The 17,721-nt window shown below is 36.0% G+C and overlaps 1 protein-coding gene across 6 annotated transcripts in view; it reads left to right on the forward strand.

The window, feature by feature from the left end:
• Positions 1–17,721, forward strand: part of PPP1R13B (protein phosphatase 1 regulatory subunit 13B) — a 69,502-nt gene that overhangs the window by 22,382 nt on the left and 29,399 nt on the right. For all 6 annotated transcript variants that reach the window (XM_064423195.1, XM_064423197.1, XM_064423196.1 and 3 more), the window contains exons 2-4: positions 3,294–3,441; positions 10,040–10,159; positions 11,619–11,686. In XM_064423195.1, coding sequence (XP_064279265.1) covers positions 3,294–3,441; positions 10,040–10,159; positions 11,619–11,686 — 336 coding nt within the window. The remainder of the gene's footprint in view (positions 1–3,293; positions 3,442–10,039; positions 10,160–11,618; positions 11,687–17,721) is intronic.

The raw sequence follows: 17,721 nt of genomic DNA on the forward strand, positions 1-17,721 counted from the left end.
AATGATGAAATGTATCCTTTAAATAATACATGAAGTAAGGTTTGAAGAGGGAATGGATGAAGGGGAGAGACCATGCTAAGAGCAATGCGTGCAAGTATTAGACAGGGATCTGTTGGACAGAGAAGATTCGGGTGGAGGACTGATTCCAAGTCCTAGGAGGAGGTCATCTGTCACCTGGGAAGTGAGATGACAGTAGTTTAGAAGCCAGCTTGGGAGGTTTGCTGTAGCTTCTTTGGTATGAAAAAGACCTGTAATGTGATGGCATACACTGGAGTTTGCATGAAGGTTAAAAAAAAGAAAAACTGAGTGAAAATAAATGAGAATTTGTGAAATTTGGAATCAAACCATTGGTTGGGTAGCAGGAACCATAGAGGGGAGTAACAGGCAATACCCATGTGTGTGGTAAGAAGGAAGAAGTGTCAAGTTTGGAGCTTGATGTTTATTGTGGAAAAAAGTAATGATTTAGAATCCCTGAGATGATTTTCTTATGAGTGTTAGGTTGATCCTGTTGTGTGACATTGTGTTCATGTATTAAAAACTGTGACTTGAGAGATGATCAAAGAAATGCTACAATGGTTGTGGTCACAATTTTACAAGAGAGGTTTTATTCAGCTGCTCCTGTTTAGAAAACAATTTAAAATGAGAAATCAAAGACTTTATTAGTTGTTTTGTGTCCTAATCTTTGGTGAAGAATGTTTTTTTCATGTAACTGGTTTACTTCAGTGGGTATACTTGGGTATTTCATGTGTATGCTTCACTTTTGTTCCTCAGCAGCAAATTTTCAGGCTCCATCAATGCTTATTTCTATTTTATCACCATGTAGTACCTCTGATTCTTACCCTTTCCCACCACAAACAGGCACAGGTATAACATTGACTTGAAATTGTAATTAATATTGCAATATATATATATAATTAGCATTGTAATAATGTTTAATATTTCGAGTCTTGCTGTGTATGTTTCAGGATATTTGTTTTGCAGCACAGTGTTGCAGTTCCTTTAGTATTACTCAACCTGTTAAAAACAAATCCTTACTTAATCAAGTTTCTTTGAGAAGTGTTATGACAGTTGTTGGCTGCAGCACCTCGCTTCCTCATTAGTGAGATACCTTTCCCTGGAATGAAACTGTGCCACCCAGCTTTGCAGAGGACAATACTGATGCCCTGTGAGCTGAGGGAGTCAAGTGGTGTGACTGAGGTACAGCAAACTTTGTCCTGGTGTTGCCAAGGGGACTGTGAGTTCATGTAGTGCTTGAGATTGGAATTTATGGAGAAGTGACTGAGATTAATAGGATAACTCACATCTACAGGGCTCCTCTTTCAGTTTGTCTACAGAAGCAGATAGATAATCTTGAAGATATAAAACAAGTTTTCTGGGCTGGTGTTACTCTTACAGCAATAAGGAAATCAAAACCTGGATGCCATGTAAAGTCATGTGATGTTAAGACATTCTGTATATCTTTTCAAACCAGGAAAACAGGTCTTCCACACATGATTATGAGGCAGTAAAGCCAGGGTCACCTGATATTCTCAAAAAGTTTCAGAAGTTTGGATTTTGTTCTGAAACTGCTATCAAGAGCTATGGGGAAAATGTTTGAAATACTGGCAGTAATAACTTTGTTGAACTGGTATTATTTAAGTTACTTAATTTACTTACATATTACATGTTCTTTAAATTTAACTGTGGAGGAAAAATGTGTTTTCTATTTCCCCTGTGGCTAAAAGAACTATGGGGTTTAAATGGTGCTAAGGAAAACTTTAACTAGGCTTTAAGAAACTTCCTCTTGCAACAGGAATCCTGGATTTCTGGGGTGGATGGCTTAGGGAAGTGGTGGAATTTTCATCATGAAAGGCTTTTCAGAACAGGTTAGACAAGCATCTCTGCAGAATAATGCAGGTATAGTTTTTCCTGCCTGAGGCCAAGAGACTGCGTTAGATGACCTCTTAAGGTTTCTTCTAAGCCTGTTGGTTTATGTTCATGTGTGTGACTCTTTCTTCTTAAATACGAGGTCAAATTCCACTAATAGATTCACCATCAGTCACTTGTTACATAACCACAGTCACTGAATATTGAGACTGTCTGAATCTTCTTTTGGGGGAACAATAATGTTTTGAGCTGTTTACAGTAGGTGGTTACAGACACTTCCAGTATTATCTGTTGGCTGCATCCTGTAGCTTCCTCTGGCTCGTATTGTAGCTTTTACCATGGCTTCCTCTATGCTGCTATTGGAAAAACTCGGGGCTGAATTCTGGTGTATTTTCAGTTCTGGTTGACTGCTTCTTGTGTTGAAGTGTAGGTACTTGAAAACTTCAGGACACAGCATGCAAACTTGGCAGGCTGAGGGAGAGTAGAAACCTGGACTGAAATAGCCTGGAGGACTGACGAGACTGAGAGCTTGAAGCCTGGGCTTTCTTGGAATCTGTCCTGTGTCTATTTCTAAAGTAGACAGACTGCTCTTACTCAGTATCTAGCTGTTATTAATGTCAGTCTCCAGTCTGGCTGATGTATGTGTCCCACAGATAAAAGTATTATGAATGTTTTTAGGAGTTGCCTATGCAAATTGGAGCACAACTTTTATTTACCTGGAGAGTGCTCATTTAATGAAGAGCTGTTATTAGGTTCTATATGTGACGCCACATTTTATTTATGGGAAAGGTCTGGCAGAACTTCCATCGCAGGTAAAGTTACTAACTATGTCGTGTTCTTTAGGGACACTTACTATTACAGTATTTTTTGCCTTCTAAAACATGATGTTCTTCTCTCTTTTCCATCTACTGTTTACAGAACAGTGTTGTCACTACAGATGGGAATTAAGGTACAGAGAGAATGTATAAAATTATTCATTTAATTTTAAGTAGGATCTTAGGGTACGGTGTCTTTCAAAGTATTTAATGCATTTTAGGAATACTTGTCTTTGAGTACATCCTGAAGCTTCTGATTACTTTGCCAAAGTGTGAATTTATTTTCAATATTTAAATGCTATGATTTCAAGCAACTAACACAACTGAAACTTGTTCCTTTCTTCCCAACCTTATTTTCAGACAGCACTAAAGGATTTCAACTCAACTTTTATTAAAAAAAAGGGTCAATTCAATGTACTGTCAAAAAAAAATGAACACAAAGGACTAAATCTTTGTCAAAGTTACAGGAAACTTGAAACAATTTTGGAATGTGGTAGCTAATCCTAGGCATACATTTCCATTTACAGAGGGGGAAAAAATTACCCATAAGCTTGTTTATGTCTCTCTTGTCTTTTTTTAATATTCTGCCACTCTTCTTTTTATTTCTTTCAGATGATATTAACTGTGTTTCTGAGCAACAATGAACAGATTCTGACAGAAGTTCCAATTACACCAGAAACAACCTGTCGCGATGTAGTGGAGTTCTGCAAAGAGCCTGGAGAGGGAAGCTGCCATCTGGCTGAAGTATGGCGTGGAAATGGTAAGTGAAATGTTCACTGGAAATGGATTTTAATATGTGCACCAATTATAAAAAAGGAGTGACTTCATAATACTAATTATTTCAATTACGTATTGTAATCTTTTTTCTTCCAGTCTATTAGCCTTTATGCAAAGGATGGTAATTCAAATAATTGTAGAGATTAATGTAATTCTTGACTCTGCTCTGTTTTTCTTCCTCAGCATGAAGTATTTGATGAAATGCATGTGTAAGGCCTGTTAGTGTTCTGTATTTGTTTTTCTAATAGGATGGAGGGTATTTAAATGACAGTAGGGAATCTCATGATGATATTTTTTCAGTCAGTGGGTGCAGATCACCACCTGCATTCTTTCCAGTCCTATTTCCTCACTTCTAGCATGTGAGCACTAGCTGAAATTTAAGAAAGGGTATAGATTATTTTTTCCTTCTGTATCATGAATAGCAAATGCTCTACGGACAGAGCCATGGCAGAATGGGACATAGTTAGTATCTCTCACTTATTTGTGAATATTTGCTCTCAAAGATCTGCCAGCCTCTCTAGGAGCAGTAGTGTCCCTATCCTATTTGTGTTGCAATTATTATTTCACAGAATCATGAGGCAGGCAGTTATTTTCAGGAATGTGTCAAAATCCATGCACAGCAGATTCTGTTTTTAAATGGATTCTTGTAGTTGCATGTAGTACAAACCTCCAGGTTATTGTTTATCAATGTATGGATGGAAGCAGAGTTGGTGGATGGGATAACAAAACATGTTCATAGAATCATAGAATAGGAGCATGGAAGGGTTGGGATAGGGAGGGACCTTACAGTTAATCTAGTTCCAATCCCCCATTCTTATATCTTAGTTTTTAAATGACCTCTATTTAATGTAATTTGTTTTGTATAAGGGCTGATGAGGTCATAACTTGATACTGAATTCCTAAATTTTGTATAAAGGTGTTTTATTTTGATTGGGGCCTGTTTGGCCAGACAAACACAACAGGCATTATTCTGATGCCTTTGGAGCTTTTACATAATGGCAGTCCAGAATATTTTCCTCCTCTTCTTTTTCTAAACTGTTCTAAGACTTTGTAAAAGGAAAAGGTACCTGAACATGTCATTTCCTACCTGAGTGGAAACATGGAGTTTAGGCAAGAGTGAACCAGAGAAGGGTTAAGAATTGTGTGCCTGTAATTCTAGGAATACAAACTCAGTACACACTGAGTTAGAAGACTTATGTTTAAGCATAAAACTTGAAAAATGGTTAAGACTTCTTCAAATTGGAAATTTAGGTTATGGAGTCTATGATACCAAGTGCATCACAGATTTCTAAAATGGATCTGCAGACTTCAACTGCACTCAGATATTCCTAATATTTTCCAGTCTCTTGTCAGTGAGTGTCATATGTGGTATTATTTATTTTTTTGCTTTCACAATACTTTGAAGGTATACTTCTTTAAAAATGTAGGGAAGAATGTTGTCAACTAGCTTTAAAGAGTGACTGGAAACTAGAAAAGTGATCGAGAGCATCTTCCTGGAACACTTAAACCTTGCAAACCTTGGACCTTAGAAGCACGGGTTTTCTATGATAACTTTTAAGATTGAGAAAATATTTCATCTGTGGATGTAATATTTTATTTCTCAGTGTTAGATATCAAAAGCTACAAACTTCTATAAAGTGGGAAATAGAGTTTATCCATGAAATTGCAATGGAGAGACTAAAACTAAATTTTGTGTATCTGCTCTGAGAATTATCTGTCTTTGATCCCATTAAAGTCAGTGGAGATCTGGATATTACTGTGAATAGAATAAGGAGATGTCTGTTTTAGCTGGTTGTTTTCTGTTAATTCTGTTTAATTCCTTTTAATCTCACCCAGTTTTCTGAAGGGGATATCTACATACAGACACTTAGGTGAGGGAGCAGAGGCCTGCCCAGAGCTTCTACCTGAGCTTCTGGTAAAACTGACATGAAGGTGCTTTCACAAAGGTAGCTTTACTTGCTAAATCCCCAAGGTGATAACTGTATAGATCTATTTCACTTGAAGTGTAGAGTAGAAAATACTGGAGAGAATGAAAGAAAAAAATGAAACACTCACTTATGTTTCTGGGTCTTTGACCTGTAGTGTCAGCAAAAATGATATCCTACACATTTGTTTTAAGGCTCTCTGATGGAACTTTCAGCACAAATGTTTATTTCATTGTTCTTAAATGTAGGATGCTGTTAGATAATCTGTGACCTCAGCTTCTTGACCCAAAGTCTAGGGTACATAGATTTCTCAGTGGGATGACCTGGGCGTATATATATGATAATTTTTCTGTCTGCTTCTTCTGAGAGCTAAATTGAAGTCTTTCAACAGAAATTTGTAAAAATAATTTTGCCTGGAGCGGAGATCTGATGTAGAAAACAAGAATCTGAACAGTTAAATGTGACAGTTACAACAACCAACTTTAAACTATGGTTCTGAGTGGGAAGTGTGAGGCAATTTGCAGTAAAACTGCTGCATGTTGTGCCAGTGGAAAAGCATATTTTATCTCTTTTATTACACTGTCTCTGATCCCTCACCCTTATCCTCAAGAGATCTGCAAGTGTTCTTTCAGAGGACATTTTGAAAACTAAAATTCAAAACAGAAGTTAATACAGCAAATCATGGGCTGAAAAAAACACTATAGATTTAGTCACACACTGTAAGTGGTCTGTTTTCCTGGCAGTCTCTCCCTGTGGCACAAATGACAAATGACAACTCCCTCCATAAGAGAGAGTCTGTGCTTAACTCCTCTGCTCTACAGGTAGCCACAGCTTCTTTTAGGTAGCCCAGCTGAATAATGCATCTCTATTCAAATTCAAAGCACTGGGGCTTGCGGACTGTAATCTTATCATCAGGTACAAATAAGAGTTTGCATGCCCAAAAGCCTTTCTCAACTGTATTGCTCTAACAATATACTGTCTATTTTAATAGTCCTCCTGTTTTGAATGTGTATGTACATGTAGATGATAAACACTTGATTTTATTTTTAGAGGATGAGAGACTAATTTTCTTCCCGAAAAATGTTACTAAATCCAAAAATTATGTAAGATTTCTACAGTGCAGAGGAAGATTACAGTAGTTTAGCTGTTGGAAAACATTGGTTTAGTTATTATTGTAGCTTTCATTTCTTTGCTTTTGTGTGGCAAAGAAATGGTTGAGGGCTTCACAAGAGTTGTAAAATAATTTAGGTGTTGTTTGCATTAGAGTCAAGAAACTGATTATTCTCAGACCTGCATGGACTAAGCATTTAATTTATTCCCATTTAATTTTGGTGTTTCATTCTCTGTTCCCTCTCCTTTCCAGTTTCTTGAGATGAGCAGTAGTTGAAAAAGTCAGTAGCGTTTGTGCCTCATATATCAGGTTTTGTCAGTTTGGAGCTTACTCTTTTTGCAAGGATTTCTGATGCTGTAACAGGAGACTAAACCAGAATGTTCTTCCTCATTCCCCTGTTATTGCAAATAGTAATTGGTAAGGAGGGTCAAAGACAGGTGTGAGGCCAGGAACTTGGAATTATGTATGTTACAAGAGAATTGATTACAACCTTTAAATCCACCCAGTACTGAATTTTTCAGTTCGTTTACACCTGGAGTGCCCTTCAGCAACTGGTCATAACAGGGATTCCTCAGTGTCGTGGTAACATAGGAGGCAAGAGAGTGTGAAAGAAATAGTTTTTTACTCTGAGTGTACTTCTGCAAACCTGAGCAGGGAAAAACTAATTTCAGATATCGCAGCAAACTCCCCTATGGAGCAAATCCATTATATTTTATTCTGGTTTCAAGTCGAGGAGGCATAAACATGTTTATTTCACATAGCAGGATCCTTGAAATCAGGATGGAAACAGATTTTGAAGACTGAAACTTACTTTTAAGTGGTGGATTTGTAGCTCCACTGGAAGAATTTTGCAACTCTTTTCTGAAACATTGGTGCAGTGTCTGTGTGTCAGATTTACAGGGTGTTTTGTTTTGGAATACTTAAAACTAGCCCATCCTCAAAACTTTTGCTAAAAGGAAAGTAGTACAGCTCATTTCTCAAAAATATTGTAGAATCTTCATCCAATTTAAAATCTAATGCAGTTTTTTCAGGTAAGTATGGATGTATGCATTTAGCATGGTTTTCTGCTTTGTTGTGCATGAAAACAAATGTTCTCTAAATAATTTTTGATGTGTTGCTAAAGTATAGGAATCCAGCTTATTACACACATTTTCCTATTTAATGTTTTCTTCACACTCTCAGAATGCTCTCTACTTTTTTTTTTCTTTAATTAAAATTAAAGTTTAAAATAGTTTTGAAAAAACAGTTACTGACAAATATTTCTGAAGCTATAACAACCAGGAAAAATTTAACTGTAGTGTTTATCTTTGTTTTGATTTGATTTTGGTTCTTAACAGGGGTTTTCAGAAAATATCTCTTGTACTATTATACTACAAATATAAAATCATGCTTTCTTCTCACACTTCTTATAGATTTAAGGGATTCAAACTGTAGGAAGGAATGGGGATTTCAATTCTTACCATGTCTTGTGTTAAGTGTTAATGTCCATTTCTTCTTCCTCTTTGTTTCCTGAATTTGTTTAGTGTAGCTAGGTTGCACAGAATGATTGGTGCTGGTCCATCTTTCTTTTCATTCTTTCACTGATGTTGATGATGCTGTTACTACTTTAACCTGTTTTCTCTCTACCTTAGGATAACACCCCAAACTGGTTTTGTGAATGAACTGCTAAACTAGTAGAAAACATCTTTGCCATTTCTTTCCACTGTCTCTCTTTGAAAGATATTAGTCTTAATTATCGAAGGTGCATTATGTAAATGACACCCCTTTCTTTGACTAGCTCCTGGGATCAGGCCTTACTTTCTTTGGGAGACCAGCTCAACCAGGAGTGAAGCTGCAGCTACTCCTCACCATTCCATAATTAGTCCAGCCCTGTTGCAGTTGGGTTTGCCTAGCAATTTTTCTGTTTGGGAGAAATTCTTAAAGATTCATATCTTGTGTTCTGAAGTCTCTGAACTAAACCACTTAAATATTTTTACATTCAGTGATCTTTAGAAGACTCATGCTGCAATTTTAGTGGATATGCTTCAAAGCACTTGAAACCTTACTTTACTTTAGGAGTTGAAAAACCTGAAAATCATGCTTTTAAAATTCCTTTTCAAGAACTGAGTAGTAATAAGCCACTGACCTTATTCTCATGTGCTTAAACATTATTGACAATGTTTCTACAACACCACTTGAGTGAGGAACAGGAAGAAGTGAAACAAATAATCAATTTTTTAAATTTAGTTGTTGGTTTGGTTTGGGGGGGTTGAGTTTTTTGGGGGGGCAGGTTTTTTTTTAAAGAAAGATAAATAACCAGTCACCTGATGAATGTGATTAGCTTGTGGTTTGAATGACCCTTCCTCACTGCAGGCAGCTAGATTTAACTGTGGCTAAATTTTGTTAATCACACATCTACTTGACATGACATATTCGACAAAAGTTTATTGTACTAAATTCATTGTAAAACAATTGATTAAAATGCATTGGTTTTTAACAATTAAGTATCCTAGGAGTATCAAGACATGTACATCTATGTAGTTCGTCATGAATATAAATTTAAGTAAATTTCATTACATAAGGGTATATTTGTGAATTGGTTTTCCCAAGCTTTTCCCAAAATTTCTCTTATATATTTGAATAGTTTTGTCTTCTCATGTCAAATGAGTGAAGTATGAAATGGATAACATATTTTAGAGGTACTTTTCCTGGTAGGAGATAGTGTGGTTTGGATTTTGGAAGCCAAAAGTACTTTGCTTTTAACAACAAAGTAGAGTATATAGTATAATAAAATTTTATTCTGGTTAGAAGATATATTTTGGTACCTTAGCTAGTATTAGATCTTAAAATGGGTATTTTATTATCTTAATAAAAACACCTGGTAAAAAATGCAAGTGTAATTATGGAAGCAGTGAAAAACTTGTCTTAAATGTATCTTCATTTTGAAATACTAAATACATCGTGTGCAGTCTCTTAATAACAATATATATGATCAATTTAGAAGAAATAATTACTATATGCAAATGTTTTCTTGGGGAGAAGCACAGAGACTGACTGTTGCAAAGAACTTGGTCTTTATTTGTTCAAAGAGTTGCCTGTAATTCACATATACTGGAAGTTAATGTGTAGCAAAGTGTGTTAGAGAGGGAATACCTGCTCAAGTTCTTAGGAGATGAAATGTCAATATAATGTTAAGGGTTTGTGTCTGTGTGGAAACCCAGAGGTTCAAATCGAATGAATCATTTTAATAATAGAACAAATGGCCCATTTGGTGTTGATGGGGAGCAAAGTTGCTATTTCCTAAATTAGGGTTCCTAAACGCTGGTATGGGTTTGCAAGCTGGTTCTGTAGTCCTGTGGAGCAGTGAGCTGTGTTACAGGAACAGGCCAGCTTTTAATACCATACGTTCAGTGGGTGCCTGTTGCTTAGACTTCATGTAAGACAAAATACATCAGATGGATTGAATTGCTACCAAAAAGGACATTCTGACTATTAATAAGAGTTCTGTATAATCCTGCTTGGTTTTAAGGAGTTGTGATGAGGTTTTTTTGGTCGTGTGCTTGCAGAGCGCCCCATACCCTTTGATCACATGATGTATGACCACCTGCAGAAGTGGGGGCCCCGCAGGGAAGAGGTGAAATTTTTTCTTCGTCATGAAGAGTCACCAGCTGAAAGCAATGAACAGAGTAAGTGCATTTATCCTGTAGTGTTGTCACTGAGACAGATTTTAAAAGATTTCTGAAGGGAGTTTGGTTTTCAGTTCGTTCAGTGAACCTCAGTGGTTATATGTAATAAAACTTTCTTGTACCAAAGCTGTTTTGAACCTTCCCAGGGGCACTTTTTCTTGTTCTTGTGCACCAGTTCTCTTCTTTAAAATAATTTTTACCAGTCTGTTGAGTAACAGCAAGATCTGTTTGTATTCTGCTTAATTTGGATCTAAAAAAGTTAGTGGATATTTAGAGACTTGATGTAGTTTTTTTCTTGTTGAAAGTCCCTACATTTTGAGAGGGTAGAATGGTTCCTTTTTCTTCTTTGCCTCCTTTAAAAACTCAGATCTATTTTACAAACATCACTGGCAGAGGTTTCAGTACCTTTGCTTTCTCAGTTTTTCATGGAGGTATATTTAATAGTCGTGAAAATTTGTATCTTGAAAAATTGCTGGTCTGCTTGGTTCTATAGGATAAGTGTCTATATGGAACAGTACCCCACTATGAAGTGGGGTTTCTTAAAAGACTAGAATAAAAAAAATGCAAGTGTTTGAGCATTCTGAACTTACTGGTGTAGACTGTGCTTAATCTATGAGAAGAGTTTTGAGGCTGTGCATTGTAGACTTACTGGCTGTCAGACTGTTTGAAGGACAGGAAAGGTGTCTCAGTGAGGTGTGTTTGCATGCCCAGATTATCCTGACTCATTCAACTAATCTGACTACTTTTAACAACAGGATTTCAAGTCTTTGCTGAGTCCTTATTGCTTTCAGCTGAGGCTTTTTATTTTTAAGTGGTTTGTGCTTGTTTTGAATGCAGAAATAGCAGACCCAAAAATGTGTGAGGGAATTTTGTATTAATTAGGTACTTTGTACAATAGTCTGTTATCCTTTGGGCAATACACATATAAAGTATTAAGTTAAGAAATTTAAAATACACTTAAAGCCAAAGAATTTCAATGTACAAGGAAAGCATTGCTCCTGAACCATGCTTGCAAGGCTTTTGAATTCATCATTGAGCTATGGATAGATTTCTAGATTAAAGTTGTTTAATAGTTAGACATTAGAAAAACTTCCTCTACTATATTAATTTATGATGTTTTCAGTTGAAGCTACTGCTTCTTATGGACACAAAATACAAAACTTGAGTACATTGCCCTTCATGACATTTTGCCTAAAGAGAAGCCAGGAAAATAGAGCTGCATATCTGTACTTTTATCTGATGAATTCTGTGAAGTGAAGGCTTTATTTCTGCTGATTCACTGCTTACAAAAAGTAACTTTACTAAGAAAGAGTTGGAACTGGCAGAATGAAAATTCACAGGTAAAGTTTGATACAAATTCTTGAACAGAATTCTCAGAACATATGAGAACAGACTGGAGAGTAAAATGTATTTGTGTTGAAAACTGAACTTTGCACTAAGAGTGATGATTTACTTTTAGGTGTACGTCAAGTCCAAAATCAAAGAAATGGTATAAATATACCTGTGGAGAAACGAACAGAGAACGGGGTATGTAATCAATCTTAAAGGTTTGGATAAATATTTTGTGTTTTAAAAATTACTACTTTTCAAGGTGTGTAATGATGGAAACTGGGGAAAAATATATTGATCTTAGCTTTGATTTTGTTAGAAAGTGAATGGGACAATGTGTCTTTTTCATCAGCTACTCTGAACTTTCTGTCTAGAAAGAACTTGTGTGATGTGAGAAGCTCTGGAGTCTTATTAATTCATGTTCTAATCTGTTGTATTCATTCTGTGTGAAGTAAAAACAAGCTACATTATTCTTTCACACTTATATTGCCTGTCCACATATCTTTTCCTTGATTTATCTCACTGGTACTGATTCATGACATACTGTTATATGTTGAAATATGAGGATGTATCTATGAATTGGGATTTTTCAGATGCTGGTAGAAGAGCTTGCATACCCCTCAGAGCCATCACTTTATACTGTTTTTATGCGCTTGATTCATTTCTACACATGGAGGTTTTTTGACTAATATATGACTAGGTTTCTAATTTAAAATACAGCTTACATACCAGAGGCAACCTGTGATTCCTGGCTTCAACATTTTTTTTTAATACATAAAACATAGTATATCTCTTTCAAAATTAACATGGCTTAAAATCCTTCTACTTCTGAGCTGAAACTCTTCTTACTTTCTTCTCTCTTGTCTTATCTTCAAGACTAATGAAGATTCTGCAAAGCATAGTCTGGTCTTGTTTGTTCAGGGCCATTCTGCTGCCTTTACCAAGACACTCCAGCTATAGTCAGCTTAAAGTTTCAGTAAATACTTTTGAACTCACCAATACATAGTTATATTATCTCAATAAAGCACTGTCACTTTACAAATGTGCGTATGGGTCTTTCTCAGAGTAAAATAATACTTCAAGTTTAAAAGCAGACAAATCAGTTTTTTCAAGCTGAGAATCTTAAAACCAGCTGTGCAGATTCAACAGTTCTATGCTTGTATATTGCCTGATAATTAACATTTAAAAATCACACACTCTCCCATGTAGCAATAGAGTTGTTCAGTCAGTTTGCAGCTCTTTGCAGCTTGTTTTGTGGACCTAGGGGAAAGAATTTTTTCCCTATTCACAGCAGTTAATCATGTATTGCTTTCTACGTTCCTTTTCTGTAGAGAACACTGGCTGATACCCTCTGTTGCATGGATCCGTTTATCCTGCTGCCATTGTCATATTGACAATGTAGTGAGATCATGGTGCTCTAAAGTGCTGGGGGAACATAACTCTTTCATGACCTCCCCTGATCTACTCCTCTGTGTGGGTTGTAGCTCAGATACTACATTTGGGATATAGTATATTTGGAAATTAGGACTGGCATGTGCAGAATGCCTTACAGTCTCACTTCTTGCCAGGGCTAAGCTTTATGGCTCTCTATTGATTTGAATTTGCTGTGAGTTTTGTGGGTAAAGCTCAGACCTGATAACTTAAATAACCCTTCTATCTTCATTCCATTCAGGACACTTATTTTTCTTTTTTTTTTTTTTTTTTTTTAAATCCCAAAAGTTGACCACAAAATTAAAATTTGTTGGGGAACTGATCACTTTAAAAAGGGCTTTTATCAGGTTTAGGAAATAAAGTGTATTAAATACCAGGTTTATGAAAATAGAAGAAAAACTAAAACCTGGGGGTGTTATAGTAATGTAAAATTGTAATGGGTTTTATGCTAAAAATGGTACAAATTGGGTTTTGGAAATGTTTAAAACTAAGATTTTCAATTGTGCTAAGTTTTAAATCAGAGGGGGAGGGGGAAAAGAGGTGGCTTCAGGATCAAGGATTTAATCAGCTTACACTTACGTAATGCATTAGGCTTATTCATTGTTGTTGGCATGCTGAATGTTAGACTGGCCCTAAAATCAACACAAACCAATGGAACATTGAAGACAGCTCAGATTTTACCAAATACTCTGCATTCAGGTATATTTTTATTACATGTACTTGCTTTAAGGATGAAATTGTTGATTTCTTGCTTAATATTGGGTAGAGCTGCAAGTATGATATGTATGGAAAACTTTAAGATGAATGTTAGTTTCATTGATTGAGCCAGTAGTCTTGGAAAAAATTATGGACAATCTATCCAGTTAAATTTAGATGATTCTATTAATGGGCATTTTCTTATATGCAGTAAGATTTTTTTGTTGTTGTTCTTTAAAACTATTTGTGCATGATCAGCAATTACTTAAATAATGGTTATCTTAAAATCACATTATGTAAATGCTTAAATTTCATTAGATTATTTTTCAAGTTAAAAATAGAATAGGCTAAGTCTCTTCCAGCTGTGAAACATTTGTTGTAAAAGAATACTTACCTGTAAGTATTCATCTGGGAATTTTGCATTCTGTATAACAAAGTCTAAAGGAAAACTCAGTGGGGTTTTGTGAACTGACAAGTGCTCTTATTCCAGAGGTGACCTTTTGGGGTTTGCTTTTTTTGTTTACAACTTTCTTTCTTAGAAGTAGAATTATGCTGTAGTTGGGACCTGATCTTTCTGCCAGTACTCAAAGGTACAGATGAGTGAAGATCAGACTTACATAACTAAACATTTCCTTTTGCCAGGGAGGTTGGACAGTGTCTCAGGAGGGATTCTCTTCTCTGGGAACAGCTGCCTCTTCCTCTGCTTCCTTTCTTTAGCTTGTGTAACTGAGCCAATTGGAGCTGAACACAAGTTGTAACAAGGGGAATTCTAAACAAATAAGGGAAAAAAACGTTTTATCATTGAGAGTAACAGACATTGGAACAGACTGTTCAGTCTGTGGAATTTTGATCTAGCTGAATAAAGTCCTGAGCAGTCTGAATTGCTCCAATCAGGGCTTATTGAAGCAGATGACTTCCAGAGGCTCCTTTCTACCTAAATCATTCTTTGATTCTGTGATTGGTGGCGGTGAAACAGTGGTCATCCAAATGCTGGGTCTTGTTTGCTTTCAGATGTGCTAGCATGATCCAAGCATCATTCCATAGTAGCAGCAGCAGTCTGTGAACAGTGAGGCAGAGCAAATATAGGTGAAACCACTGGGGGTCAGTGGCAGACAGGAGAGGGACTGGGGAGCCCCATCCTGGCTGAGCTGCCGGCCCTCAGCGGGAGGTGTGGATCAGATGCTGCTCTCCCACAAAGAGCACTGACTGGATGAGGACAGTTGTCCAGGTGAAAAGCTAATCAGATAACCCCGAAATTTCTTGGAGATGAGAAAACAGATGTTCCTGTACCACATTCTTTTTTTCAGAACTACATGACAGAAGTCAAATGTATTGGACTGAATAAATGTAGAGTAATGTAATGAAAATAGTCTGTATATGAAGAAATACTAATTTGTTGTAGTTGCTTATATACAAATAATAATATATTTTAAATTTAAACTATTTTAGACATTGTAATTTACTTGGGGAGCATAAAATCTCAGTTTGTGGTCTCTGGTGCCAATTTTTAAAGCTTATTTTTGCTGTGTCTAAAATTGCTCCCCTGATTTAGAGAGAATGATATCAGTAAGCCTTTTTCTTAATGGACGTTGACTGAAGTTTTTGCAAAAAAAAACCAAAGTGGAACCTCATTTTATCTCATTGTGTGTTAGCATTAGTATAGAGGAAATTTGTGTAGAGAAAGAAAACTTGACCATGATCCCAAACCAGAGACACACTCCTGTAAATGTTCTTAGTATTGAAGCTGTGACCAGTAGATGAAGTTGAGTGTTAAAAGTTTTGTGCTGATTAGATAACAGAACTCATGCTCTCTCTTTCTGTTAAAGTGTCTCAAATCAAGCTTTTAGCAAAAATTACAACAGGTAGTTCGGGTGTTTTAGTAACAGGAGATTCTTATACTGAGGGAATTGTTAAGGAAATTCCATTAACAGATGTGTTAAAACATCATGTATCCATCCACAAGGCATTGATTTAATTTCAGAGAGTGTATGGTTGCTGATGGAGGGTGGATACCCTCTAATGCAGTCTGTGTATTCCACTCCACTATGACAGCAGGAAAGGTACACTGCTTTTGAGTGTCTGTGGTGTGACTTGACCCATTCTATGCTTAGAGATTAGACAGATTTACAAGTGGGGCCAAAATCCCTGAATAGAATTATATGTTGTTCATTAGTTTTAACCATTTCATCCATATGAGTGTGAGCAGATAAAAAGGCATTAAACATCTAATGTACATTTTGTTGGTGGGGAGGCATTTACAAGTATTCTTGCACATAGAAAATAAGAAAAATTTCCTTAACCTGTCAGGTGAAGATATAACAAATGTAATTGAGGAAAAAGGCAAACAAGCCACATTTTTAATAGCAGTAATAAACTCAGATGAGAAATACATTATATGTATTTGCTTGAAGTTTCTCATTTGAACTATGGAAGGATAAAGAGCTTAGTCTGGATAGAAGTTGTTCTTCAAAGCTGAGCTGCAAATTCAATTTAATATAAGCTTGTAAGTATTAAGCACTCTGTTTATAACATTTAACAGTGTGCTTGGAAGGGGCTGCCATTCACATAAGACAGGTTTTAATCAAATTTGTTTAGAACAAACAGAAAACTATGTCATGCTTAAAATTTAGATTCAGGGGTCTCATAGCAAAGTCAAAGCAAATAATTGCATTAAAAGATGATTTTTAACAATTTAGGCACAAACAATCCTAACAGTTTGCAGGAATGTATTGTTATCTGAAGAAATATTGATGTAAGCTTCTTGGAACCTTTTGACCTTCTAATAAAAGGGTAACTAAATCAGATTCAAGTTTTCCCAGTTTTCTGCTGCAAATTCCTCTGTTGCTTTTGTAAAAGAGACAAAAACTGGTCTTCGGCTGTCAGAGATGTTCCCTTTTATAAGGTATGAATTCTGAAAATTGTTTATCTGTTAGAGAGGGAAGCATTGCTGCCCCTACAGCAACTCTTTGCACCATCAAATTCCTAGTTCAGTTCCTAGCTCAGAGTTAATAGAGTTTGGATTCTCCACAAACTGATAGTGTTCTTTAAGTCTGTCTGAAGCATTTTCCAGACAGCTGGCAGTATGTTGCTCTTCAAAAAAAAAAAAAATAGAAAAACTAATCCAACTAAAGGATTTAAGGGAAAAAATTAAATTAGGAAGCAGAAAAAAAAATTAAAGTCTAAAGCTAATTTTAATGCATACAAATAGCTTTTAAATTCTTTATAGAGTAGAAAGCTGAGTCTTTTCACACCTCAGTAAAGGATAGTTATGTACAGAGCATCTCTAAAAGACTAATAATTGTGTGATCCTGTAGAAAGTATTTCTGTGAAGCTGTAGGGAATTCAAATGCTCTTGACCTGATACCTCTCTCTGAGGCCTTTTTTAAACCTTTTGGGCAGTATCACATCTTTCTTGGATTTGGAATGTCATAACAGTGTTTTGACTTGTCCTGTGCAGTCTCAAATATATTGCAGTCAGTCCATAATGGACAAAGTTACTGTATATTTAGATTTTATGAGAATAATTTCATTTGTTTCATTGCACTTACTTTGTGATTATTTTCCTGTTAGAATTTTCATTATGTTAGGATTAGTTTATTACTAATACTTACTTTTAACAAGTGACTTAGTTGGTTTGAGGAATCTAAGGGTTATTTGACTACTTGGGACTAGGGATCATTCTTGGAATCCACTTGGAACATTGTGAAAGGACTGTTTTCCTCCATGTCTTCTCCATGTAGTTACGTAATTTTTGATCTCTGTCACTCCAGATACCAGATATCTATCTAGATAGCTGTGAATATGAGAGTCACAGTATATAGACCTGCATCATCCAGACATTTGCACACACTTATTTGCAGTGTACAGATTCTGTAGTTCTGCTGCTCCTCTGGGCGTCAAAGAGAGTTCAGTTCAACGAGTTACAGGAACTGAATATGTGGTTTTCTAGTTCAGAACAACCAACAGATGTGTTCCCATTTTACAGAGGAGAAAATACCTAAATTGCACCACTTATTGAATCTCTACCTCTAGTTCCTGTTTTTGCAGATTTAGCTTTTCTTTTCTTCACTCATGGCTTTGCAGTTTTACAGCAATACTTAGCTGCA

This window comes from Passer domesticus, chromosome 6 (assembly GCF_036417665.1).
Source record: "Passer domesticus isolate bPasDom1 chromosome 6, bPasDom1.hap1, whole genome shotgun sequence".
NCBI classification, from domain to species: domain Eukaryota; kingdom Metazoa; phylum Chordata; class Aves; order Passeriformes; family Passeridae; genus Passer; species Passer domesticus.